This window comes from Nicotiana tomentosiformis, chromosome 4 (assembly GCF_000390325.3).
Source record: "Nicotiana tomentosiformis chromosome 4, ASM39032v3, whole genome shotgun sequence".
Lineage (NCBI taxonomy): Eukaryota > Viridiplantae > Streptophyta > Magnoliopsida > Solanales > Solanaceae > Nicotiana > Nicotiana tomentosiformis.
This window is the reverse complement of record NC_090815.1, coordinates 31,625,895-31,653,199: the sequence shown is the minus strand read 5'-3', so window position 1 is coordinate 31,653,199 and position 27,305 is coordinate 31,625,895. Positions and strand designations below refer to the sequence as shown.

The following is a 27,305-nucleotide window of genomic DNA, read 5'->3' as shown; positions in this document are numbered from 1 at the left end:
TCCGAAAACGCCTTTTAAAACACTGATTATTAGTATGTTATATATTATCTAGAAATGTAATTATGGCAGACTATTTTATTTTGTAATGTTATATGAGTTTTAATATTGGGTTTCATATAGTCAATAACCACTTCCCTCCAAGTATATTGTCGCCCTTCTGGAATTCAAATATGTATATCGCGTTCCACAGGTTTATCGAGAAGTATTGATATATTTGTTCCACAGGTTCCTCTGTAGTCTATTCCAATTTAACTGTTCCAATTTTGATCTTAAAAGTCAAGAATCATACATATCCTTTGACTAACACATTATTCTTAGCCTATTTGTTCTTTTTCAACGAAAGCTCATGGTATGTCCTTAATTGTTATTTTCTTAGCTTTGACTTGTTATGGGTCAATTTGATCATCAAAGTCAAAATGGGAAACTAAAAATTAGAACAAAGGGAGTTAAAAAACAAGAATGTTACACCATCTTGAGTAAACATTCCATCCTTATATTATACCAAAATATTGATGATTTGAATTTTGAGCAAACATCTCATCCTAAAGTAGTTTAATTCACAACTAAAAAAATAATAATTGGTCGGTTGACAACATTACAAGAGTCCTCTATAGATAATGAGAACTTCACATTAATTCCATCCACTATGGCTTTTCTCCAAAATAGAAGGGAAAATGAATATATTATATGCAATACAAAATACTTGAGGCCAGTTATAAATAGAGCATATTTGCACCTTGAAAAATCTTTGAGCAAAAGAACTTGTCTGGATTTTGTAGACAAGCACATTATTTAGATGCCTCCTGGCGTAGGAACTGAACAAATTTTGATCTGAACTCTAAAGGAATTCGGACAGGACGGTAATTTTTATTAAGCCACACTGCTGTTCCTGTTGCCTCCAATATAGGCTGGGAAAAATAACAAGATACACTAAGAAATGACAAGTCTACAATTGCTTCACTTTTTTGACCTTCAATTATTTATCAGTAGGTAGTTGTATGGTCATAGAGGAAACTCACCTCTTGATCTGGAAGCTTGAAGATGAAGTGTTCAAAGAACAAACGAGCAGCTGAGGAATCGGATATTCTCACCTTCACAACGAATTTGTCTCCACTCTGAACCAATGATCAAAGAAATGATAACAGGCAGGATAACATAACACAAATTTTGTTCAAATTTGAAGTCATACAGAGATTAAGCAGTTTTATTTTCCCATTTGAAGTCACATTTGAATTAAGTAGTGGTAATATTTTTTTATTTATATTCAGTTGACAGCACTAACAAATACATGAACCATTAACAGGACAAAGTTCCAAATCAGATAGAATGCCAGTCCATGACGAGGTAAATACTTAGATGCACTACCACTCAGAGGTTTATCTAGAATAGAAGCTATGGGTTCAACTCAACCCATAACTTCGACTCACATTCTATATAATTGTCAAAAAATTCATTAAATATGTAAAAATAATATATTTTGGACCCATTAAATTTGATGGGGTGTGGTAGAATTTTGAATCTGAACCCATAAAGTTCAATTCCTGGATCCGCTTCTGGTACCACTATGCATCTATGCCAAATGTCAAAAGTACTCCCCTCCGATTATCTCTTCTCTTTCCCATTCTTCCGATAACATTTGGAGTAAGAGTCTTTTGAATTCGAAGAGAAGAATATCGTAGCAGGTCAAGATAAGCAAGGGATGAATAGATTGGCAATTCAAATAAATTGCAGTAGCATCACCAAGTAAGCAGCTGAAAATGTTTGATGGTGTGCTTCAAAAGAAATACTAGAGGCAGTTGTTGGCTGCAAAAGTCTTTTCAGCACACTCGTATTTTAAAACAGCCCAGAGGTGCATTTAGATATATTTATAATCCAAGGTTGCTCCAGGCAAGTTTGAAGCCTAAGGCTCTTGGGAAATTAATGCAACATGACAAACTTACAAGGAGTTTACAGATGTTTGACCAAGTTATGATGGTGAGGCTGGTACAATCACAGTTCCTTAGGCTAATGAATAATATTTGAGCATTAGATAGAGACCCAAATAGATCAGAAGTTCTCCCTCCGGCAACGAAAAATGGTTTAGAAAAAGGAGGAAAAAAATCCTCCTCCATCAATCACAGTTACCTCCAATCAAACTTATTATAAGCTAATGTAACTGCTCCCATCCAAAGCAAATGACTGAGTCTGAGTAGAGTATAGAACACAAGTGAAAATTGTCTGAATAGATTGTTAACTTAGAGCCGGATGATAATTATGTAAAATAATAGTTTAATGTAAAATTGTAGAATAATCAATTGAAAGCATGTCAAATAAAGATTAACAGAATCTAAAGTAAAATTAGTTTATAATGACTTCAATGCATGGTAAAGTAAAAGTTGTCTATCAAAGAGAAGAGTCGAGTAATTAGAGACAAACAAAGACATTGTCCCAAGTAATTTGGGATGAACCCGATATTACATTATAATCAGCTGCAAAAGCTTCATTTAGCCAAAATCATCATCCATTTGACATTAACCTTACATAGCTATGCTAATCAAACTTGTCACACTTGAATTTGAACCTTTCAAGCTTCCTTCATTTGCAGATGTATCCATAGTTCTACTTTTCAGATTTATAAACAGTGTTTATGTCACAAAATTAAAATTTATGACATGTTACCCAAGGTCTAAAATTTCGGGGTGCATATTTTTTAGTTTTTAATGATGTGTAGATGAGGGTCATACCCTTAGAGGTGCTAGATACTTAAGTGACAGCTCTGTCAGTGCTATTGCATCACCACTGCGTGCCACTGCATCAGCACTTACGCCAAACCTTTCTAGAAGCTCATGCCGACCTGTTTCATTTATTGAAAATAAGTCATAACTAAAAGGAAAGTTATTTAAAAAAAATTGTCATTGAGAAGTCCTTGATACGGACTATTTCATATCCAGTATTATGTAATATCCGAGGTAGGAAGGTAGGTCCATACAGAATAACAATAAATTTAAAACAGAAACTTTAGTATCCATAGAAAAAGGGAAATATATATGGAGGAAAAGACTAATTTTGTAATTGATAACAACTGCTACTCCTTTTTCCTTGATCAATTGTAATTAATGACTACTTTCCCTATAGTGGATGAGGAGCTGCAAAGGGTGACTAGTTATAAGTGTTGGGAGAGCTATAACAACTGTCAAATAAACCAGATTCTCTAAAAGACCCCACGCGACACACGGAAATTCTCTATAAAGTCCAGTTATGAGGTCCTAGTGGCTACAGCGACAGCACAATCCTTTCGGCCATGAAGGAAAGCAAGGAAAACCAATGCCCAAGAAACTATAGCATGGTTCAGCTGGATCTTGCACATGATGCAGTCCTAACTTAACAGAAATTGCAGAATAGGGGAATGATGTTTCCTGGAAGACATTAACTCAGCAACGAGGAGGCAGAAGACACAAATTATCTGTTTCTACACTGCTCAATGGCCTCACAGCTGTGGCACTCCTAAGCATCTTTAACATGCATTGGAGAATGCCAAGAATAGTGAAGAAACTACTTTATTATAGGACAGCAAAAGAAGTGGCAGCGGACAAGAATATGTGACATAGTACCAGTTTGCATCTGGTAGGGGCTATGGATACACAGGAATAGAGAGTTTTCCTGAGCAAATCAGAAAGCACTTACAAGCTTAAATTTGTATCTTTTCTCATTTTGTTTTGGTGTAGAAATGATGTAAAAAAATGATAGAATTCCTCAGTTTTCTCAGTAGATAGTACTGAGGAAGCTGAGGTTTGGTACCACACAATGTAGATATGCAGCACTAGCCTAGTGCTAATTTCTGAAGCAATAAAATAAACCTACCTATCAGAAAAAACGACTTTCCTTATCGTAGTAACCACCTTCAGTGTTGTAAGCTTTGCCATTTGTCCAAGAGTGCATGTAGTCTTCTTTCTACTTGTAAAAGTCTTGCCATGCACCAATCTTCAAAGAGTATTTGGCCACAAGGTTTCATGCAAGAAGCCACTTGTAAAATTTTCAAACAATCTTTTGTGATATATATTAATTGTCAACAATAATCCCCCACATATTACAAAAGATTTTAGGAATATAAGAGTAAGACTTGCTGGATTTGTATCATCAAATGCAATAGGTTTGGTGTCTTTTGGACTATGAATCAAAATTAGACCGATAAAGTTTAACCTACAGAATTACTAGTGAAATATAATATTTCTATAAACCAATAATTCTTATGTAAGTCAGAGATTTTATCAATCACATTTCGACCCTCACAATTTTGCTGTTCAACGCGGTTTTGCGCCCAATAGGCCATACACGTGCCTCGTTATTCATGGGAGCTCCAGAGACTAGGCCAAAATCTCATAGAAGCGACCCCACTCCACTCTCATATAGGTGAATTCATCAAGTGTATACTGCTTTTAAATACACCATCCATAAGGAATATGAATTCATTAAGAGTTATAACTCATCCTCTCAATTAGTAGCAGTTAAGCACTCTCTTTTAGTGCTTCAGTGTCAATATCGACTTGTTATTACCCATATGAACCTACTTCATGGGATCTTTAGATAAATATAAAGCTCGGTTAGTAGCAAAAGGATTTTCTCAAAAACAAATTATTGATTATTTTGATACGTTTGCACCAGTGACTAGAACTTCTTCTATTCGAGTTTTAATCGTCTTAGCATCAATTCATAAGCTTTTTATTCATCAAATGGGATGTTAAAATTGCTTTTCTAAATGGTGATTTAGGATAAGAAAAATTATATGGTTCAACCTGAAGGCTGTGTCATTTCTGGACAAGAAAATAAAGTTTGTAAATTAATTAAATCTCTTTATGGCCTTAAACAATCTCCTAAGCACTAGTATGAAAAATTTGAACAAGTCTTACTGAGAGACGGTTTTTCTTCCGTTGAGGTGAATAAATGAGTTTATACTAAAGTGGTAGACAATGATTATGTGATAATATGTCTATATGTTGATAACATGCTTATATTTGGTACAAGTTTAAATATTGTGCAAAATACAAATTATTTTTATCTACTAATTTTGATATGAAAGATGTGGGTGAAGTAAATACGATATTCAGAGTTAAATTTATTAGGAGTGAAGATGACATAATGTTGTCACAAGAATATTATGTTGAGAGACTTCTTAAGAAGTTGAATATTTTAATGTCACACCTGTGAGCACTCCTTTTGATGCTAACTCTCACTTGAAAAAAAATAATGGTGACCTAGTTGCTCAGTCTAAATATGCGATTATTGGGAGTCTGATGCATTTAATAAATTTTACAAGGCCTAATATAGCCTATACTATGCGTAGACAGAGTAGATATATTCATAATCCCAACAGAGAGCACCGGTGTGCATTAGCTAGACTATTGAAATACTTGAGAGGAACCATGAGAATTATGATATCCTTTATCGTATATTTCCTTCTACTTTAGAAGGGTACAGTGATGCAAACTGGATTTCTGATTTGAGACAAAATCCACTAGTGGTTATGTATTCACCTTTGGTGGTGGTGCAATATCGTGGAAATCAGCTAATCAGACGATCATTGCAAGATTGACTACGGAATCAGAGTTGCAATGGAGTCAGCTGGTTCAAAAGCTGAGTGGCTAAGAAACTTCTTAGATAATATTCCTTTAATAAAGGACATACTGCCTCTTGTGTCTATGCATTGTGATTGTCAAGCGGCAATTGCTATTGCAAAGAATAAATCTTACAATTGTAAAAGTAGATACATGAAATTGAGACATGATGTCATACAACAACTATTAAGAGATAGAATAATTTCAATCAACTATGTGAAGTCGGAGATAAATTTGGACGATCCTCTGACTAAACATGTGGGAAGAAAATTAATTCTTCAAACCTCAAGGGAGATGGGCTAAGGCCGATAGTTATCAATCGAGATGGTAACCCAACTTATGTGATTCGAGATCCCATGAAGTAGGTTCATATGGATAATAACAAGTCGATATTGACACTGAAGCACTAACAGAGAGTGCTTAACTGCTACTAATTGAGAGGATGAGTTATAACTCTTAATGAATTCATATTCCTTATGGATGGTGTATTTAAAAGCAGTATACACTTGATGAATTCACCTATATGAGAGGGGGGTGGGGCTACTACTATGAGATTTTGGCTTAGTCTCTAGAGCTCTCATGAATTACCAGGCACGCGCATGGCCTAGTGGCGCAAAACCGCATTGAACAACAAAATTGTGAGGGGCAAAATGTAATTGATAAAATCTCTGACTTACAATAAGAATTATTGGTTCATAAAAATATTATATTTCACCAGTAATTCTGTGAATCAAGCTTTATCGGTCTAAGTTTGGTTCATAGTCCAAAAGACACCAAACCTAATGCATTTGGACCATACAAATCCAGCAAGTCTTACTCTTATATTCCTAAAATCTTTTGTAATATGTGGCGGATTGTTGTTGATAATTAATATATATCACAAAAGATTATTTGGAAATTTTACAAGTGGCTTCTTGCATGAAGCCTTGTGGCCAAATACTCTTAGAAGATTGGTACATGGCAAGACTTTTACAAGTGGAAAGAAAATACATGCACTCTTGGACAAATGGCAAAGCTTACAATACTTGGCATATAAATTTGGACAAGTGTCAAGTGACTACTTCACTTAAGGCTATCATTCAACCGAAGAACAACCCTCCTCTTTTATCATTATCTAGCCACCTAGGCATAGCCTAATCATTCTTCTTCCTTTTGCCATCATTTCTACCAATAATTATATGTTCATTATCCACTTTCCTTTTATTAGGCTTGCTGGTTTGTTGTTGTTGTTGCTGGTTTGTAATTTAATATTTTGTTGATTCCTATATCCTCTAAATAAATAGAGGTAGGCTTGTTTAATTCTGGGGAAACATTTCACATTTCTGAAATAGTTTATTAGGATAGTGCCCAGCAAGCCAATTCGTGTATTTCCGCGCACAAATAATATTATTGTAGTATCGTTGTTATTTTCCTGTGTTATTTTACTAAAAACAAAGTGGTTAATGGACATGTAATTTAATATTTTGCTGATTCCTGTATCCTCTAAATAAATAGAGGTAAGCTTCTTTAATCCTGGGGGAACATTTCACATTTGTTAAATAGTTTCTTCGATTGTATTTATTGGTAGAAATGATGGCAAAAGGAAGAAGAAAGATTAGGCTATGCCTAGGTGACTAGCTAATGATGAGAGAATATGGTTGTACTTCAGTTGAACTGGATGGAATTGATGCATATCACAAGGTTATTTATAGGTGAGAATGATAGCCTTAAGTGATGTAGTCACTTGACACTTGTCCAGGCTTTTATGCCAAGTGTTGTAAGCTTTGTCATTTGTCCAAGAAGGCATGTAGTTTTCTTTCCACTTGTAAAAGTTTTGCCATGCACCAATCTTCTAAGAGTATTTGGCCACATGGCTTCATACAAGAAGCTACTTGTAAAATTTCCAAACAATCTTTTGTGATATTTATTAATTGTCAACAATAATTATCACCTTTTGGAGTTCCAAGATCTAATCTCCATATGATCTTAATATTATTATTTTGCCTCTGTCAAGGACAATTCTAGCAAGGTGACTCTGGGTTCTCTCTTATAAGTTCTAGCCGGATAGCTAAACTGTGAATATTTTTCTTTTTATTGTTCTTTCTTCAGAGGAACGCGGCTAAAAGTCCGAACAAGTAACTGTTCAATTACTTTTGGGAGCATTTTTGGAAGATTTAATTTCATCACCAGGACGAGGGTCTATTGGAAACAGTCTCTCTACCTTCAAAAGGTAGAGTAAGATTTGCGTACACACTGCCCTCCCCAAACCCCACCTGTGAGAATATACTGAGTTTGTTGTTGTTGTTAATTTAACCACCTGCAGATTCCAGTGCAGTTTGTCACTCAATCTGAAATTCATGCGCCAAAAGTTGTAATAACAGTTGTACACTGTAATAACCCAAAATTATTTATATACTTACTAATTACGGGATTGAAAAATTAATTTTATTCGTAACTATTGAGTCAAACACTAAGCTAACGGAAAACAATTTACTATAATATATGAGATAGTGTATTAAATAAGTGGCTAGTGGGCCAATTACACATTACGAATTGAGAATTAGAAGTGACTTTAGTTATTATTTAAAAGGTTAACAAGTGGGCAAAACACACCCTTTTTAATATCCTCATATCAGATTTATCTTAGAAATCAGGTACACTAAGGTTATATTTGATAAGGAATAAAAAATAATTCAACGGAGAGGCCTCAGGATATCGCTGGTAACGTGAAGGAGCTAGCCTAAGGAATTTATTGTGTCAGGCATGAAAGTTTAACTTTGGTTAATTACAAGTTGTTGTAATTCTTTTGTAAAAGAATTATAATGATGGAAATAATGATAGGAAGTAATTATTAAATAACAATTATATTATAAAGATTATGCAATGCTTAAGGAATTAAAAATATGCTTGATTTTATAATTTGAGAAGAAAAGTTACGGCTTCTGCTACTACACAGTGTCCGTTTCTTTTATGGTAATTTGAGAGTCATAACTAATGATTGGCTCCAATGATTTAGTAACAATGATGAGAAAGATTAGAAATTGAATAATTGTATGTGTAATAATTATGTCATGATTGATGAATTAATATAGGATTGATTATGGATTTTGCTATGGAAAAGTATTTTTGTTGCTGATAACAGTTTCGTTTTTCACTTCTTTAAATTAGGGGACATAATAATTTGCTAATGATTGGACAAATAATTATAGTAATGATTATATAAGGATGGAATTTAAGAATTAGTTGGAAAATCTTGTTCAACTTACTGTTTCGGCTTTTACTAGTTTTAATTAGGAGATGTGATCATTAAGCTATGATAAGAAGTAATCATGTGGCAATAATATTACCAACTTTTTTAAAGAATAGAGTATAAGCCAACGTATGGCTTCTGAAGCCACTGTTTGGCAATTTTGCACTGCTAAAGTGCTTCTTTTGCCATTTAATTGTATACAGATATTTATTAATTGGACTGGGGGTTGACTTTGATTTTGACTTGTCCTAAAATTGTGGAAATTATTCACCAAGACTAATTAGGACATATTATTCAATATTTTGGATAGATGAGGCCATTGGAGGCTGTTTGGTTGGTGTTCTAGACGTTGCAAGGTTGGAATACTTCTCGTTAGCGAGATAAGTGAAACTTTAAGTTTTGATGTTTGCTTTTCAAAGCCTGCTTTTAAATTATGTTTTGTCTGCATGATACATGTGTTGGGACGAGCGTGTGCTTGGCAGAATCGGTGGTCTTTGTCCAGCCGTAAATATACTATGTTATTTAAAAATGCTGAAATTATTTAATGATTGATTTGTTGTGTGGTGTGGCTTCATGCCATGGCGTTGGAGCATTGAATATTATTTCTTCGCTGCCATAATATACTTGGGGCATTATGTATGCCACAGTGATTAGATTTGGAGCATAGTGTACGCTGCCCTAGACTCGTTGGGGTGTTTGGTTAACTTTCCTCCACCGCCGAATGTGAATTTGCTATCATTGCTTAATGATTACATCTCCTAACTAAAAACTAGTAAAGCCAAAACCATAAGTTGAATTATTAGCAAATTATTATATCCCCTAATTTAAAGAAGTGAAAACCGAAACTGTTATCATCAATAAAAATGCTTCATAGCAAATTCTATAATCAATTCTATATTAATTCGTCAATCATGGCATAATTATTACCCATACAATTATTCATTTCCTAATCATTCTCATCATCATTACTAAATCATTAGAGCCAATCATTAGTTGATCATTATGACTCACAAATTACCATAACAGAACTAGCAGAAGCAGTAACTTTTCTTCTCAAATTGTGAAATCAAACTTATCTGTAATTCCTTGATCATTGCATAATCATTACAATATAATTATTATTTGATAATTACTTCCAATCATTACAACATCATTAATTCATTATTGCCATCATTATAATTCTTTCACAAAAAAATTACAGCAACCTATAATTAACCAAAGTTAACTTTCATACCGGACACAATAAATTCCTTAGGCTAGCTCTTTCACGTTACCAGCGATATCCCGAGGCCTCACCGTTTGTTTCTTTTTTTTTTTTCCTTAATCAAATGAAACCCTAATGTAATTCCTAAGATAAATCAGACACAAGGATATTAAAAAGGGTGGGCTTAACCATTTGTTAACCTTTTGAATAATAACTAAAGTTACTTACTTCTAATTCTCAATTTGTAATATGTAATTGATCCACTAGCCACTTATGTAATACAAATAAACTGTTAAGCCATTTGTTAACCTTCCACTAGCTTAGTGTTTGACCCAATAATTACAAATAAAATTAATTATCCAATCCCATAATTAATAAGTATATAAAAAAATTTGGGTTATTACATACACTAGCCCCAATATTGGAATTTACCATAAGAAACTCTCTTCGGCAGTTAGTTTAAATCCTTTAAAGTAATGATTTTGACAAAGATAAAAAGTTATGCTAAATCCTTAGAAGTAATGATCTTGACAATACACTTTGATTAAAAAATTTGAGTTTGCACTTCCCGTTTTCCCGCTTCTTTTTTCCCACGAAAAGGAAAAGGGTTAGTGGAGCAAAGCAACTAGCAACATGTGATATAAATTTATAGTAACCATAAAATTTATATTGGTTAAGTAAGATTCTCAATCAGTATAGACACGGCACACATAATAGTTCTTATTACATTGGAAAGACTTGAATTTGTGATAAACCTTGGTTAAGCATCACACGTAAAGATCCATGACAATTACGTCACAACATTTCGAATAGACATATCATTAGATTGATTTAAACTGGACCTCCTTTTCGAAATGAGATATAATTTACAACTGAGCAAAATTCTGGCAAATAACAGTTTCGGCAATCAAGTGTGTATAGAGACAGTTTTCCTCAGCAAAATTCTGGCATATAACAGTTTTGGCAATCAAGTGTGTATACAGACGGTTTTTCTTAAGTTCACATCAACGTGCATATTGGCTGTTATCCTTGAGTACAGTATGTGTAAAACACAAGATTCAAACAGTTGTTAACCACAAAATTCCCTTCGAATTTGGGATTCAACAATATTTTACTAATAAGAAGCGCAAAGCAAATCATATTCAATATTCAAATTTTAGATAACATAATCTCAAGTTATTGAGAGAGAAAACAAATTCCATAATCAAGACTAACAGATGAGCTAACCATACAGTCACAAGAAAGTAACATAGAACAGATATAAAAGATCCTTTTCCATCATTTCAACTAATATCAATTACCAATAGAGTTTTCTCCCGTGATCAGAATTTTCCTTTTTCATTAAAGAAAAAGCACAGGTGCAATCTTTGTTTGATGAATGATAGCACAGGTTTAATATGCTAGTAGTAAATATTAAGTGCAGATTGAAACAGAAAAGTGAAAACCTTACAATGTTGGCAATAACTTGCATAAATAGCATTGTTTACAACACCATACTGATCCAATTCATAGTCCCGGACTTTGAGTTCAACCTCATGGAATTCACTCATTCTGCAAAGCAAAGAGCAAAATATAAGCTCATAATCAATAGAAAAAGATTGACTATGTCAAAGAGCAAATTGAAAACATCAATTCTCGCTGAAACTTAATTAAATTACAGAAAAGGTAACTCCTAAATAACGCTCGACTAATAAAGAATCCCAGATTCTCTTCCCAAAATAACTTTTTCCAGGAATCTGAAGGGATAATATATTAAAAATTGAATCAGTGAGTTGTCCTCCATTATAGAAGTTGGATAAGTCACAAACCCCTCATTACGGATGGAGAAAACATAGTTCTAAATTCTAATCTAGTTCGAACCTAACAGACGCTACACTAAACCAATCATTCAACTATATCTCAAACCCAAACTAGTTGAAACCCACTACATAAGCCCTCGGTAAAAAAAAAAAAAAAGAATGTATATATACCACATGTTGAATCCCCTTGGCTTCTTCATATGTTCAATTTTTTATATTTTGACACCCATTAATGAAAATCTTGTGTATGATTTCATCAGCACATTTATCAGTAAAATCATGCTTAAGTGGTATTATCACTTTAACTTTTAACTGCTAAGGTTAAATTGCTTGGTAACACCGGAGTAAGTCACAGTAAAGTGGAGACATGCCAATAAATTAAGTGTTCAGAGAATTTCACATAATTAGACTTATTTTACACGGATCGTCAACCCGGACAGCCCTCGTCATTTATCCAAAAATGGACGCGACTATGTTGTCTTATAGGATGAGTTGGAATAGAAGCTACAGTAATTTCAAAAAACAATTAACGTACCCTTGGCCACCTTTGAGATCAAATGCATAAGCTGTAAAGCTCCTCAATTTACTGGCCGATGACTGTAAACGCTGAACTGGGAGTTTCCGGTAGGAGATGACCGGAAAAGTAGATGGTGGCCGATGATAATTCGGCCATAGTGGGTTCGCAATCGAGGTGGGTGTTGTCTGTACAACGCGCATCAAAGGGGAAACTAGGGTTTGCGACATTTTGTGTCGCCAAAACTCGGCGATAATTGCGATGATGGCGAAGAATTGCAGAGGTAGAAAAGAATAGACGGAGATTAGAAATTTATTTTAGGTTGTTGGGCGTTAAGGTTTATGCAACGGCTAAAAGGACTTTTCCTGTCTGCCGCTGTTTTAGAGCACGTGTTAGGCTCGTCACCTGGAGTGTTAAAACAAGTAGAGCTCAAAAGTTTTTTTTTTTTTTTTTTTTTTTAAGAATTTGTTTTTCTTCTTCTGCGTTTGGTATGACAGAAGCATTTACCATCAAAAATATTTTATGTTCTATTGAAAATATTGGTTGGTTGGTGAATAAAAAATATTTTTCAAAAAAAAATACTATTTTCGTTTCAAATTAGATGAGGTAGTATGTTCTTTTTTAGTGTGTTCCAAAATAAATGATACATTTTTTAAATTTAAAAATAATTTAACTTTAAAATCTTTATTTTACCCTTAATGAGAAGCTTTTATAACCAAACAAATGTCATGGCCCCACAAAATTTTTACCCCTTAAACTTTTAAGACAACAAGTTTCAAAAGTCTTCTAACTTTTTTTTTCTTAAACTATGTGCTAAGTCAAACTACCTCATCTAAATTGAAACGGATGGAGTATATGTATTAAAATTTAATAATGATATCAAAACTTTTGAGTACTAAATGATCCTTGGCCAATGCTCAGCACTGACCCAACAGTAGGGGTGTACATGGATCGGGTTGGTTCGGATTTTATCAAAACCAAATCAAATTAATTATATCGGTTTGGATTGATTCGGTTTTGTTGGATTTTTCGAATTTTTCGGGTTTTTTTGTTTCATGAATATTATTTCAATCTTGCATTATTAAAGTTATAGATAAAATTTTAAAAATTTTGATAAGTGAATATATGTTTACTAAAAATTTAAAAAAAATCAAACAAACATATGATCTATTAAAGTGATCTTATGGAAAAATTATTTTAGCAACACATAATAGTTTATTTTCTTAGTCATCTACCAATAATTTTTGGTTGATGTACGCATTAAGGGTTAACCAAATTTAATAATTAAACATAAAAATCAATATGATACCTAAATAATGATATGTTCTATGTAATTTTAGATTATCGAAATCGAAAAACATATAATAAATCTTAACATATGAATATGAAAGAACAAAGAGATGATTGACGCATTTCAATAACACATAATAAGAAAGTGATACAATCTATTATTTAAAGTAAATAAAAATGAATGCACTTTATAGTTCTATTAAATATTATATCCCATGAGAGGATCTCCAATATTTCTAGACATCTTTTAAATAAAATGCTATATAAAATTTTAAAATGATACATAAAAAATTATATATTTATATGTCGGTTTGGTTCGGATTTTTTACTCAATACCAAACCAAATCAAATCAAATCTAATCGGATTTTTTAATCGGTTTGGTTTGACTTTTCGGTTTGGTGCACCCCTACCCAACAATATGACTTACTTGAATAGTAATGATATCACAAACACATCCATGATATAACTTGAAAACTATATACTATACAGACACAAGAAAATAATTTGGGAATCTGTGGTTTAAGCATAGTGTACTCTGCTCCCTGCTTCAGATCACATCCATAAAAGTAAGAAAAAAATCAATGTGAAGTCCTACAAAATAATCTTCCAACCTCAATCTTCTTGTACTCACCAATGTACTCTACAACTACAAGAGAGTTCCTTTTACCAACACTGACTATGTAATCTCATTCTCGTAGAGATCAAAGGAAACACCAGCCAATATTATGAATCAGGTATCTTTTCCACAAATTCAACTGGCACGACGGGTATAGAGTCCCACCACTCCTTTAATCTCCGATCTACTTTCTCATCTTGCATGTATTTCCCAATCTTTGATGTCGCCACAAAGAGGCACAATGTCAAAGCCATAAGGATAAACTTGAAAGGAACCACCGCTAATATTACAGCCGCACCAACCATTGCCACCATTACCAAATCTGCATGCTGTAACCACCTATCAAAAATTAGTAGAGGATCTAGTGCATCCGTTGTCACTAAGTTTAGGAAAGAAGGGGGAACAATTACAAAAGATGAATCCATTAACGTCTTCGTTATATGTCCTAAATGAATATCAACTAGAACAGTTGGTACCTTTGGAGCCTTTGAAACCAATATGGACCAGATTTTGAGTAGTATTATGTTCATGCTCTGAACCAAGTCATAGACATTTCTTAGTCCGTGTTGTGCTGACACTATACTTTCTATCGTCGTCTGATCAGATCCAGTGTAGATAACTATTTTATTTGCCTTGTCTATTATCCCTCTTTGCCTTGCCCATAGCATTGTAGCAACTGTCCCCAGTAAGAGAGCTGCTATTGCTTTGCCAACACACTCTCTACATTTGCAAACATCCATTAGTCTTTTCCAGGTTTTCACAGTCCAATTTCTTCAATTAAGATAAATAATGTAGCAAGAATTAAGATACTTACGTGTAAATAACAAGAAGCGCTATCAGCATAAAAATACCACTGCATAATGGTCTTTCCCATGAAAATACCTCTTGAAGATAAGGCACTAACCTCCCGAACGGTTTGAGAAGACCCTAATTAGTATTAGATAAAACAAAGACATTTCGTTAGGCTTTTTAGCCTTCCCTGACTTTGTTATTCTACAGGAGAGATGATACGCATGCATTTTCCTCGAATCAAACAGCAGCACTTACCATAAGAACCTGGACACTGTTCCCCATTCCTTCTCCTTTCAGCTCCTCAACAGTAGCTTTGGCCTTTTCAATTTCCTTTGCTTCCTCTCTTGCTTGATCAATAGCACTCTCCAATGATGAGACAGAGTCATTTTTGACGGGGAGGCGACTGTTGTCGTCAATTTCTTTTGCCGCTTCACTTGGAACCGGTAACAGGGAGATATTCAGGCTTCTCAAGATTGAACTAGCACTACATGTGTGTCCAATGTCAACTTTCTTCAGACTCTCGGCAAGCTCTTCAAGCACATAATCTCCCTTTGGCAACTCATCAAGCAAATCAAAGATCAAGAATTTCTTGGGAATTGGTGGCGAGATCCTAAGCATCTCTCTAGCTGCATGAAGCCTTATAATCCCTAGTACTGTTCTCGCGTGCATCTCCCGTGATCCTGAAGGTGAATCAACCTTAAGCTTCCATAAAAACCGATGCAACAATATAACCTCCTTTATTAGAGCAAGCCAGTGGTCTCGCCTTGTTGAGCTTGTCATTTCTGGGAACTCCAGGACAACCGGTTCTTCCCTAAATTTTGACAAATACAACGCCAAAGTAAAGTCTCATTCTACTATTGACATCATTTTGCACAAACATGGTTCTTGAAGCCAAGCAAGCGTACACAATTTAGCAAATATACAAGCTCCTAATAAATTGTGAAATACCCCACATTAAATCAGTATATTACAAGCAAAACTAAGTGTGCAAGCAGCAATCCTTGAAGTAGGTTTAAAACAAATAATGCCAAGCCGACGTTATCCATACTAACCTGAAGGAAGTGCGGAGTCCCTTAAAATTTAAGCCTTAAAAAACAAAAACTTACAGTTCAGAAGATTCATAAACTATGGCCTTGTCAAAGAGCGGAGCACCCCATGGGCCTGTAGCAGCAGGTTTGACACTCTGCTCAAAGTCTTCTGAAAGATTGAGCTTAATAGCATCTTTATAAGAGATGACTCCAGATTCCTCAAAGTAAAGGGCATAGTTTGTTAGTGTCAGCCTACCTACAAACATAAGTAACTGAGGGACTATAGTTATCTCTAAAATCCCATGTCTCGTAACAATGCAAAACCAGAAGAAAAGCAAGAGTACCAGGCCAACTTGTCCCTCCAATATGTCGCACTATTCTTTGTGAACTTGCAGTTCCTTCCACGTGTAGTATAACCTCGTCATCTGCCATGTCCACACCTATTGGAGTTGCTTGCTTTTGCAAATGCTTTATGCACCTATTGCAAGTCCGCAAACACAAGAAATTACAACAAAAATGATGAGACCTAGAGTTAAGCTTGACTAAAAATGAGCGACAAGGAAATAATTTCAGAAACATGACATTTTTCTGCTAGAAAAAATGTTCTCCATTTTCGGGTTGCTTTTGTTTGGTTTTATAAATTTGCATTTGAAGCATCATCATCATCACACGACCTCCCCGCCCCCTCCCCAATAAAAGCGAAAAAAGAAGAAAGAAAGAATTCAGGTGGATAACCTAAATTCTCTTGAAACTGAGATAAATAACTCTTCTTGATCCTAGCATGTAAGAACTTTTGGAAATATCTTCTTCACTAGAAATTCCTTCATGACAATAGAATTCTAAAGTACACTTCGTATCTCAAAATCCATCCTTGGAACCAGCGACATTGTACCTATTGCGTCCTTTTAATTTGTCATTGGTTGTAAGTCCATTTGGAATTACAGCTTCACCAGAATAATCTACCAACTAATAGAGGGAGAGCAAGAATCTAGGACAATTACTTTATGATCTCCTTCAAGAATAAGTTATAAGCAGGAAAATGCAGTCGATTTTCTGTAGGTGCTGTTAGAGTCTCGAAAGTGAATCTTCCATTAACAACATCAGCTACTAAATGTACAATTGTCGACAGCCACAAGAAAGCATCCTCTCCAGCACTTGGTTTATGGTTAACCTGCGAACCCAACCACTTTCAGTTAGGATAGTAAAATGCAGTGAAAGAAAACTAATAACGTCCAAGCTTCCATCTAAGTATGTTATCATCATTAGTTGAGTGGTAACATAGTGCTACTACGCACATAAGCAACCAAAGAGAAATATGTAAAGCATCAATTACTTGTTCCAATTTTCTATTGTAACAAAGCACAGTTCTAACTCAAGGATTCAGATTTCTTACAAGAAACGGCAAGATATCTGAGTAGAACAAAGGGATGTCATCTTGTTCCTGAGGCATCTCAGAAACCACTTTTTTGTCTTCTTTTTCTTTCGCCAACGACTCCTGTAATATTTAGAAAAGACATGTAATAAAATGTGAAGATCATGTCAGGGAAGACAGACAAGAAGCTTGAACCATTTATTCTGACTCATCTTAAAATTCAGCAAATATTAGGACGTCCATGGTAGCAGATAAAGAATAAAAAGAATTCTCACTGATTCGGAACAAACAAATAAAAGTGACAGCATGAAGACTGTTATAAAGAGAAAGGTAATGGGTAAGAAAGCAAAGGACATTAACTCCATGTATCTCTTCTTCTGCTGAAGTAGGCATTTCCCATGCCAGCATCATATCAAACGTGAACCGGATAAAAGAACCATCCTCGATCTTCTCTTCTAATTCACTACACATATCGGTGAGGGCCTTGGAGCAGCAAAACTCCACTAACTTCCTCGAATATCCCTCCGTCTCAGGCTCCCATCCAGCCTCGAATTCATGCACTAGTTTATCCACAGATGTGTCCAACTTCCTGGATAGGAAATATCTATTACTAATAACTTGCAGAAAATTCACAGTATGCGAAGTGAGTTTTCACAAATTTTGTATGTAGCTGCGTAGAGTTCAAATCAAAGCAGAGTTGATTACATAACCAGAATAATTTGGTGGCGGAGCTAGAAGCCCAACTACGAGTTCAGCCGCACCTAGTAGCCAGGGCCGGCCCAAGGGTAAAACAACTGCTTTGGCCCTCATAATTTTTGGGGCCCCAAATTTTCCTAACACGTTATATAATATTTAGAGTTTTAAATGAGAAAGTACAGATTTTTCATAGTAAAAAAGAAAGATTAGATTGTTGATCATAAAGTGAGAATATTTTTATATATTGGGAATTACTCTCAAGACCATAAATTGAGAAAGAATTAGATTATTATTCATAATTCAAAAAAAGTTGAAACTTTAATACAATCCTTTGATAAAATTTTAGCAAATAATAAAAACCTTAAATTAGAAGGTATATCTCAAGAGAAATTAAATGGATTAGATAAAATTATTAATAACTTTGCATAAGAAAAACTAAAAATATAGAATAAATGAAATTACATATGAACTTCATTTATATAAAAAAAAAAAATAAGGCCTCTCATGAAAGTTTTGCTTTAGGCCTCCATGTTTATTGAGCCGCTCCTGCCAGTAGCTTTTGCTCAAACGTTGTATTTGTGTTAAAAAATTATATTAAATATATACAAATATTAAATTTAGAACCCAGTTATTAGCAGTTGAAGTCGTCGTTTTAAAATCCATAACTCATAAAGTTGAAATTCTGGCTCCGCTTCTGGGCACAATGAAAGCCAAAAGTTAAGAAACAACAAGGACAACTCTCTCGTTCTCATCATAATCAAGCACCAGAATTGTATCAATCTAACCTTAACTATGGGTGTTCAGATTTTTCACAAGCAGACAATCGAGATTTGCTTGGTCGTTCAAATAAAAAACCAGCTAAACAGCAACGCCAGAAAATAAATTTACAAAGAAAAAGCAGCCAAACATGACAGCCTAAAAGGAAACAAACAGTTTTAAACCAAGTTTCATGGAGGAAAAAGATCAAAATATTCAGGTCTCTGGCTGTTTATACATTGAAAAAGACGCTAACAAATAAAATAAATGTTCATATATTTCAGCTGAACTTGCTGAATCTGCAAGAGGAAGGACCAGGGGCGAAGCTACGTTCCGACCACCCTTCGTCGGAAAATTATACTCCGTATAAGGTAAAATATTACTTGTTATTGATTAAAAATAGACTTTGAACACCCTTACATAGCCGCAAAGGTTTGAACACCTGTTTCGCCACCGGGAAGGACTAAACTAGCTAATTCTTCACAACATTGAAGATTAAATGAGTTGATAATGATATTCGGTAGGGCAATTTGCTGAATTGACAGATTTTCATTTGTTTTCTTTCACATTATAGTGGCAGTGATAAAACTTATCTAGTTTCAGATGGTTGTTCAACCTTGTCATCAAATTCTATTATAATATGCTCTAAGCATTCATTGAATAAGCTACTAGTGTAACACCACTTAATATATCCAAATTCAAGAACATAATAAGGTTCTATCATAGGTTAGTGTCTTGCTTTAGAGTTACAAATTCATAGACTAAGATTCTAGTGTCCTATATAATGCATGCTCAAATGAACTGCACGTCCTATTCATAAAAGTTTTGCAGTCAATTGTGTCATTATTTCTATTTCCAACATCGATACAAACATTTTCCTTCTGCACATCATTTTTAGACGGTATAAAAAAAAATAAAAATTATACTTAAAAATAATTTAACTTTAAACTTTTCAATTTGTATAGCCTTTACTTGTTTTCGACCATAAATTTTTAAAATCTTTCTTTCTTAAACTTCATCCAATTCAACATCTAAAAGATAAAATGAGAGGAGAAATATATAAGTCAAAACTAATACTATTTTAATTCATATAATATAATGAATCGACTTCATATATATATATATATATATATATATATATATATATATATATATATATATATATATTACTAACTGAGAGAGAGAGAACACTAACTGGGCACATCTACAAATGACGTCGTTGGCAATAGAGGAAAGATGCTTCATTTCCATTGAATTTAAAGGCAGCTTCCCAATTCAGTCCGATAGCTATTGAGTTTAGATACTCTCTTTTTTTCCGTTAGAAATGTATTTGCCCTTACAGCCTAGCATTTCAAAAACAAAAAAAAGGAGGAAAGGAAAAAAGACAAAAAGAAAAGGGTAAGAGGAAGGGGAGCGTACGACACGTGTCCAACATGCAGTGAACAACCCGTTCTTCAGTGTTCTACTCATCACGTTTGGACCAGGAGAGTTAAACCGGCAGTCTCGTTTGCTTCAACCATAGTTCACTGTTGCCTTTTACTTTTTTGGCCAAATACACCACTGCCTTTTAAACTTCGCCTCAATTTTTATTTAGACACTTTAATTATAGTTAGTAGCTATCGATCACTCCAATTTATTTTTAAATATAGCTATTAAATACCTCTCGCTTACCCAATATAAAAAATTAAGTTATATTGTTTACTTTCGAATGATGTGACAATAGATCGAATCAAAAAATGACATGGGGCCATTTTGATTTTCCATTTTTTTAATAAGGCTAAATATCCAAAAATGAAAATGATTTTGAAACAATAAATAAAAATTCTATTTTTCACCCGTTTTAATTTTATATCCACCTCCCCCTCCCCCGGGTCTACATTCATCTGTTACCCCCTCCACTCTTTCTAAAGTTATCTCTTCCTCGTAACTCCATTTATGTCTTTCCTCCTCTTATCTCTCGCTCCCTCTCTCTGGCTATGTCCAAAAAAAAAAACATATTATTGTTTTTTGGTTGAGAATTTTTTGGCATTAAATTCTAACATCTAATGGAAAAGTCGATTCCGGCGAAATCGTTTGGTTAATCTCCATGTATGTAGTTGCAAAATAAAGTGAATTTTTCATGTTTAATCTCTGAAATTACTGAGTTTCTCTCTGCTAAATCAAATTTGCCTGCTTGATGTTTGAAATTGCTACTTTGTCTTGTTGGGTTTGCTTGGTTGATATTTGACATTGTTGTGCTTTTCTTGTTGGGTTCTCTTTGCAAAAGGGAGTCGATTTTGCTTGGTTATTGTTGCTGGATTTTTCTAGATGGATTTCTCTCTGTTGATTTCTGAAATTGTTGGGTTTTTATTTTTTTCTGGATTTTAAGATTTCACTCGGTCTCTCTTGATAAATCATTTCTAGGTTTATACTTCTTCTTTGGCGTGTAACAACAACAACAACAAACCCAGTAAATTCTCACAAGTGGGGTCTGGGGAGGGTAAGATGTACGTAGCCTTACCCCTAGCCTGGAAGGGCAGATATGCTATTTTCAATAGACCCTCGGCTAAAGAAAGGATGAAGGGAAGTGAAGGCAGTAAGTATTAACAGCAACAAGAGAAAAGAAGAAAACCGAAGCCAAAATAACAATTATACGCTAGGTAGTAATGACAATCTAAGAATAAAAGACAACATGCTAATACTAATGCTATTGAATAACTATACGCTATGTAGTAAAACCAATCTAAGAATCAAAGACAACATACTAATACTAAAGCTATCGAACTGAGAGTACAGGGGAAAACGCTCGACTACATACTAGTCTACTACCCTAATTCTCGACCTTCACACCCTCTTATCAAGGGCCATGTCCTCAGTCAGCTCCAGCTGCGCCATGTCCCGTCTAATCATCTCTTCTCATGACTTCTTTGATCTACCTCTAGCCCTCCTCATAGTCCCTAAGGCTAACCTCTCACACCTTCTAACGGGGCTTCTGTGCTTCTCCTCTTAACATATTCGAACCATTTCAGCCTCGCCTCCCACTTCTTATCTTCTACAGGGGCCACACTAATCTTATCCGGAATGACTTCATTCCTAATCTTATCAAATCTAGTATGCCCATACATCTATCTCAACATCCTCATCTCCACCGCTTTCATCTTCTGGACATGCGAGTGCTTTACCGGCCAACACTCTGCCCCATACAACATAGTCGGTCAAACCACTACTTTATAGAACTTACCTTTAAGTTTCACTAGTACACTCTTATCACACAACACACCGGAAGCTAGCCTACACTTCATCCACCCTGCTCCGATGCGTAACATCCTCATCAATCTCTCTATCACCTTGTATTATTGACCCAAGGTACTTGAAACTACCTTTCCCGGGGATAACTTGTGTATCAAGCCTCACATCTATGTTCGCTTCCTGGGTAACGTCGTTGAACTTGCACTCCAAATATTCTGTCTTAGTCCTGCTCAAATTGAAATATTTAGACACGAGTCTGTCTCCAAATCTCCAATATCTCGTTAACACCAACTCGCGCCTCGTCAATCAGAACTATATCATTTGCAAATAACAAACACCATGGCACCTCCCCTTGAATGTGTTGCGTCAATGCGTCTATCGCCAAGGAAAACAAAAATGGGATAAGGGTTGATCCCTGATGCAACCTTATCTCAACCGGAAAGTGACCTGAGTTTCCTCTAGTTGTCCTCACCCGTGTCTTAGCTCCGTGTCTTAGCTCCATCATATATGTCTTTAATCACCCTAATGTATGTGACAAACACACCTTTAGCCTCCAAACACCTCCATAGTACTTCTCTCGGGACCTTGTCATATGCTTTCTCTAAATTAATGAATATCATATGCAAGTCATTCTTCATCATCCTATACTACTCTACCAATCTTCTCACCAGATGGATGGCTTCTGTAGTCGAACGACCCGGCATGAAACCGAACTGGTTCTCTGAAATAGACACATTTCTCCTCACCTTTCATTCTACCTTATAGTTGTTATAATTTTGGATATCACCCTTGTTCTTATACAACAGAACCATTGTACTCCACCTCCACTCTTCAAGTATCTTCTTCGTCCTAAAAATAACATTAAACAACCTAGAGAGCCATTCCAAGCCTGCCTTACCCGCACTCTTCCAGAATTCTACAAAATCCCTGCCCGGTCGCTCTACCCCTGGTCATTTTTCGCATTACCCCCTCTACCTCCTCTACTCTAATGCGTCTACCGTACCCAAAATCCCGATAACTTTCGGAGTGCTCCAAATCACCCAATACAATGTTCATATCTTCCCCTCTTTTCAGAAGTTTATGGAAGTATGACTGCCATCTTTGCTTAATCTGTGCCTCATCCATCAAAACTCCACCCTCCTCATCTTTTATACACCTCACTTGATCCAGGTCACGGGCCTTTCTTTCTCTCACTTTGGCCAGCCTGTACAGTTTCTTATCCCCGCCTTTCTCCCTAAGCTCTTCATACAGACATTCAAATGTTGCGGTTTTAGTCGCAATAACCGCTAACTTCGCCTCCTTTCTAGCCTCCTTGTACCACTCCCTGTTGGCCCTCTTCTCCGCCTCACCAATGCTTTTTATTAGCTTCACATATGTCGCTTTCTTGGCTTCCACTTTTCCTTGGCCCTCTTCTTTGCCTCATCTATGCTTTCTATTAGCTTCACATATGCCGCTTTCTTTGCTTTCACTTTTTCTTAGACCTCTTCATTCCACCACCAGCCCCCTTGTGGCCACCAGAGAAGCCCTTCCAGACCCCTAACACCCCTCTCGCAGCTTCTCCAATAAAGCTCGTTGTCATAGTCCACATACAACTCGCGTCCCCACTACTCCTCCAAGCCTTCATTTCCAGTAAATTCTCCCCCAACTCCTGAGTTTTTTCCTTAGTCAATGCACTCCACCTGATCCTAGGTAGACCATACACTACCCCTTTTTTCCTTGTACGCATGATCGCCAAATTCATAACATAGCCTATTGTAACGACCCGACCTATCATTTTGAGCATTTATACTTCGATCGGTAGTTTACGGATGTGAGTAGCTCCGTATGATATATTTTGACTTGTGTAAAATCATCGGTTTGGTTTTCAGGTTATTCGGGACTGATTTGGAAGAATGATTCTTAATTAGGGAGTTTTAAATTTGAAAGAGTTAACCAAGTTTGGCTTTTTAGCATTTGACCTCGGATTAAAATTTTGATGGTTCCGTTAGCTCCGTTGGGTGATTTTGGACTTAGGAGCGCGTTCAGATTGTGATTTGGAGGTCCGTGGTTGAATTTGGCTCGAAATGGCGAAAGTTGAAATTTTGGAAAGTTTCACCAGGAGTGGACTTTTTTATATCGGATTCGGATTGTAATTCTAGGAATTGGAATAGTTTCGTTATGTTATTTGGGACTTGTGCGCAAAATTTGAAGTCATTCCGGATTGATTTGCTATGTTTCGGCATGAGTTATTGAATTTGAAAGTTCAAAGTTCATAGATTTTGATTTGAGGTGCGATTCGTCATTTCGATGTTGTTATGCGTGATTTGAGGCCTCGAGTAGGTCCGTGTTATATTATTGGACTTGTTGGTATATTCGGATGGGGTCCCGAGTGGCTCAGATGAGTTTTGGACGAGGTTCAAATCATTTTACTTTATGTTGCAATTGCTAGTTCTGGTGTGACCGCACTTGCAACTAGTTTGTGCAGGTGCTATGGTCATAGAAGTGACGAAGGGGTCGCAGGAGCGGAAATAGTGCTGGGTGAGGAAGACCGTAAAAGCGGAGATTTGAGCGCATATGCGGATGCGCAGGTGTGAGGTGATGGAGCGCAAGAGCGAGGTATTTTGCAGGTGCGGATGGTGGCTCGCACCTGCGATGTCGCAGAAGCAGATATGTTATCTGCAGGTGCGAGGGTTGAGTCCTCAACTGATTTTGCAGAAGCGCTAATGTGCCGCAGGTGCGAAAATGCTGGCAGAAGCTATAAATCGAGGTTTTGGTTCTTTCTTCATATTTTGAGATGTGGGACTCGCATTGAGGCGATTGTTGGAGTAATTTTTATCACAAGGATTGGGGTAAGTGTTCTCTACTCGGTTTTGGTTATATTTCATAAATTCACCTTCATTTTTGGTAATTGGATTGTGAATATTAAAGAGGAAATTGGGGGTTTTGGCCTAAAGTTTTATAATATGAATTTTTGAGTTTTGAACATCGAATTGGAGTCAGATTTGAGTGAAACTAGTATGGTTAGACTCGTAATTGAATGGGTTGTTGAATTTCATAAATTTTGTCGTATTCCGAGGTATGAGCCCGAGTTGGGCTTTTGGCCGATTTTGGGCTTTTGATTCAAGATTTGATCTTTTTCGATCGGGATTGGTTCCTTTAGCATTGTTTGATGTATTTGAGTTGTTTTTGGTTAGTTTCGTTCGGAGGTCGGAACGCGTGGGATGGCATTTTGGAGCATCGCTTGGCCTGCTTGTTGTTAGAATTGGCTTGTTTGAGATAAGTAACTCTTCTAATCTTAGTATTGAGGGTATCAAACCCCAAAATACGTGTTATGTGATTGGTATTAAGGTGACGCACATGCTAGGTGACGGGCATGTGGGTGTGAACCATGTGAATTGAGAGTTTGTTGTTCCCATGGCACTGTATAGTGGTCCTACTTTGTTGATATCCGTATTTTCACCATGTGATAAAGTAGTTAAGCTGTCAATTATACTAGATATCATGTTTAGGCATTATGCCTATCGGGTTGCATGTCGCAACGAGCCTTCGGGCTATATATATATATATATATATATATATATATATATATATATATATATATATATATATATATATATATATATATATATATTAATTATTGGATCGAGTTGTATGCCACAATAATATTGGATCGGGTTGGACGCCGCAATAATATTGGATCGAGTTGCACGCCGCAATAATATTGGATCGGGCTGCACGCCGCAGCAATATAGCGCTTGGGTTGAAGGAGCCCCTCCGGAGTCTGGACACCCCCAGTGAGCGCAGTCGACTATATAAATGTGGATCGGGTTGCACGCCGCAATGGGCCTTATGGTTATATATGGATCGGGTTGCACGTCGCAGCAGGTATTGTACAATGCTGAGTGATTGAGTGTGCTGAGCAATGAGCATAGTGAGAGAGAATGCGAGACAGTAAGATTGAGTACTCTGAGAGTGTGAGTAAATGAGCTCATCATTGAGATGCATTGCATTTGACATGCGTACTTGTGATACATGCATAGAGATGTATTTCCTTCTACTACCCGATTTTGGGGATATTTATGATTTTACCTGTATCTTGACATGTAGGCATAGAGAAGTAATTTCCTCATGCTATTTGAAAATGAAATATCTTACTATTTGTTGAAAGCAGTTTTGGAAAAAACCACAGTTTTCAAACTTACTCGTACTTTGGCTTTTTTTCGGTAAAAGATTTGGGTTTTCACTGAGATACTTGAAAAGAAATGCCTATTATTTTTTGGAACTGTAAACGAACTGAGCCTTTTATTTCCGAGATACTCTTTTGTTATTGTACTATGCTATTATGAACTGTGGCGGAATATTGGTGTTGTAACCGACCTTTTTTCTTAGCTCGTCACTACTTTCAACCTAAGGTTAGGTTTGTTACTTATTGAGTATATGTGGTCGGTTATACTCATACTACACTTTTGCACCTTGCGTGCAAATGTTGGCTGCTGATATTGCTGTATTCGATGGGAGCTGGATTGAAGATGTACCTGCGTCCCAGCTGTAGCTGCCTCTTGTTCGTGGTAGCTTTAGATTTGTAAAACTCTGTTTATGTACTATTCAAAAAGACTATGTATTTATTTCATTTATGCTTTGTAAACTCTATTCTTAGAAGCTCATGATTTGTACTACCAGTTCTTGGGGAATGTATAAGATTCAGATAATTTCTTTTGATTAATTGTCCTGTTAAATATTATTGAAATTAGATAGTTATTAGTTGGCTTACCTAGCGGGTTGGGTTAAGTGCCATCACGACTAGTGCATTTTAGGTCGTGACAGGGTGGTATCAGAGCTCTAGGTTCATAGGTTCTACAAGTCATGAACAAGTGTCTAGTAGAGTCTTGCGGATCGGTATGATGACGCCCATACCTATCTTCGAGAGGCTACAGGACATTTAGGATATACTTCCCATCTTTCTTTCCTTATCGTGCGACATTGATTCAGCTTGAAGCGTAACTCTTTAAATTATTTCCACGCATTCGTATGCGCATGTGAGTGCTCAGTATCGGTTGTGCGCCGGCGGCTTGTGATTCTATGAACGAGGTTCGAGATGTGTATTCTGTATTTTGATGATGGGCCAGTTTGGAGGACTTGAGGCCATGGTTAGACCGTAGCTTGAGCTCGGTAGCTTCAGTGGTAACTTGTACATTTGGACTCATATGTCC

At 35.8% G+C, this 27,305-nt stretch overlaps 2 protein-coding genes across 3 annotated transcripts; both read right to left on the bottom strand.

Moving 5' to 3' along the window:
• Positions 1-472: 472 nt before the first annotated feature.
• LOC104091243 (acyl-acyl carrier protein thioesterase TE3, chloroplastic-like) lies at positions 473-12,740 on the bottom strand. The gene is made up of 5 exons (XM_009596524.4): positions 12,359-12,740; positions 11,475-11,575; positions 2,724-2,833; positions 1,020-1,115; positions 473-908 (listed from the first exon to the last, which is right to left on the bottom strand). Exons 1-5 carry the CDS (start codon positions 12,565-12,567, stop codon positions 789-791), a joined length of 636 nt encoding a protein of 211 aa, XP_009594819.1. The 5' UTR covers positions 12,568-12,740; the 3' UTR covers positions 473-788.
• A 1,329-nt stretch (positions 12,741-14,069) lies between these two features.
• On the bottom strand, positions 14,070-20,242 carry LOC104091242 (uncharacterized). 2 transcript variants are annotated; one of them, XM_070199696.1, is made up of 10 exons: positions 20,084-20,242; positions 17,797-18,025; positions 17,458-17,559; positions 17,066-17,235; positions 16,409-16,542; positions 16,143-16,320; positions 15,292-15,847; positions 15,059-15,171; positions 14,721-14,964; positions 14,070-14,583 (listed from the first exon to the last, which is right to left on the bottom strand). In XM_070199696.1, exons 1-10 carry the CDS (start codon positions 20,137-20,139, stop codon positions 14,437-14,439), a joined length of 1,929 nt encoding a protein of 642 aa, XP_070055797.1. In that variant the 5' UTR covers positions 20,140-20,242; the 3' UTR covers positions 14,070-14,436. The 2 variants fall into 2 exon arrangements, with proteins under 2 accessions (XP_070055797.1, XP_009594818.1); XM_009596523.4 differs by having other exon boundaries at positions 14,070-14,573.
• Between the last annotated feature and the right edge of the window lie 7,063 nt (positions 20,243-27,305).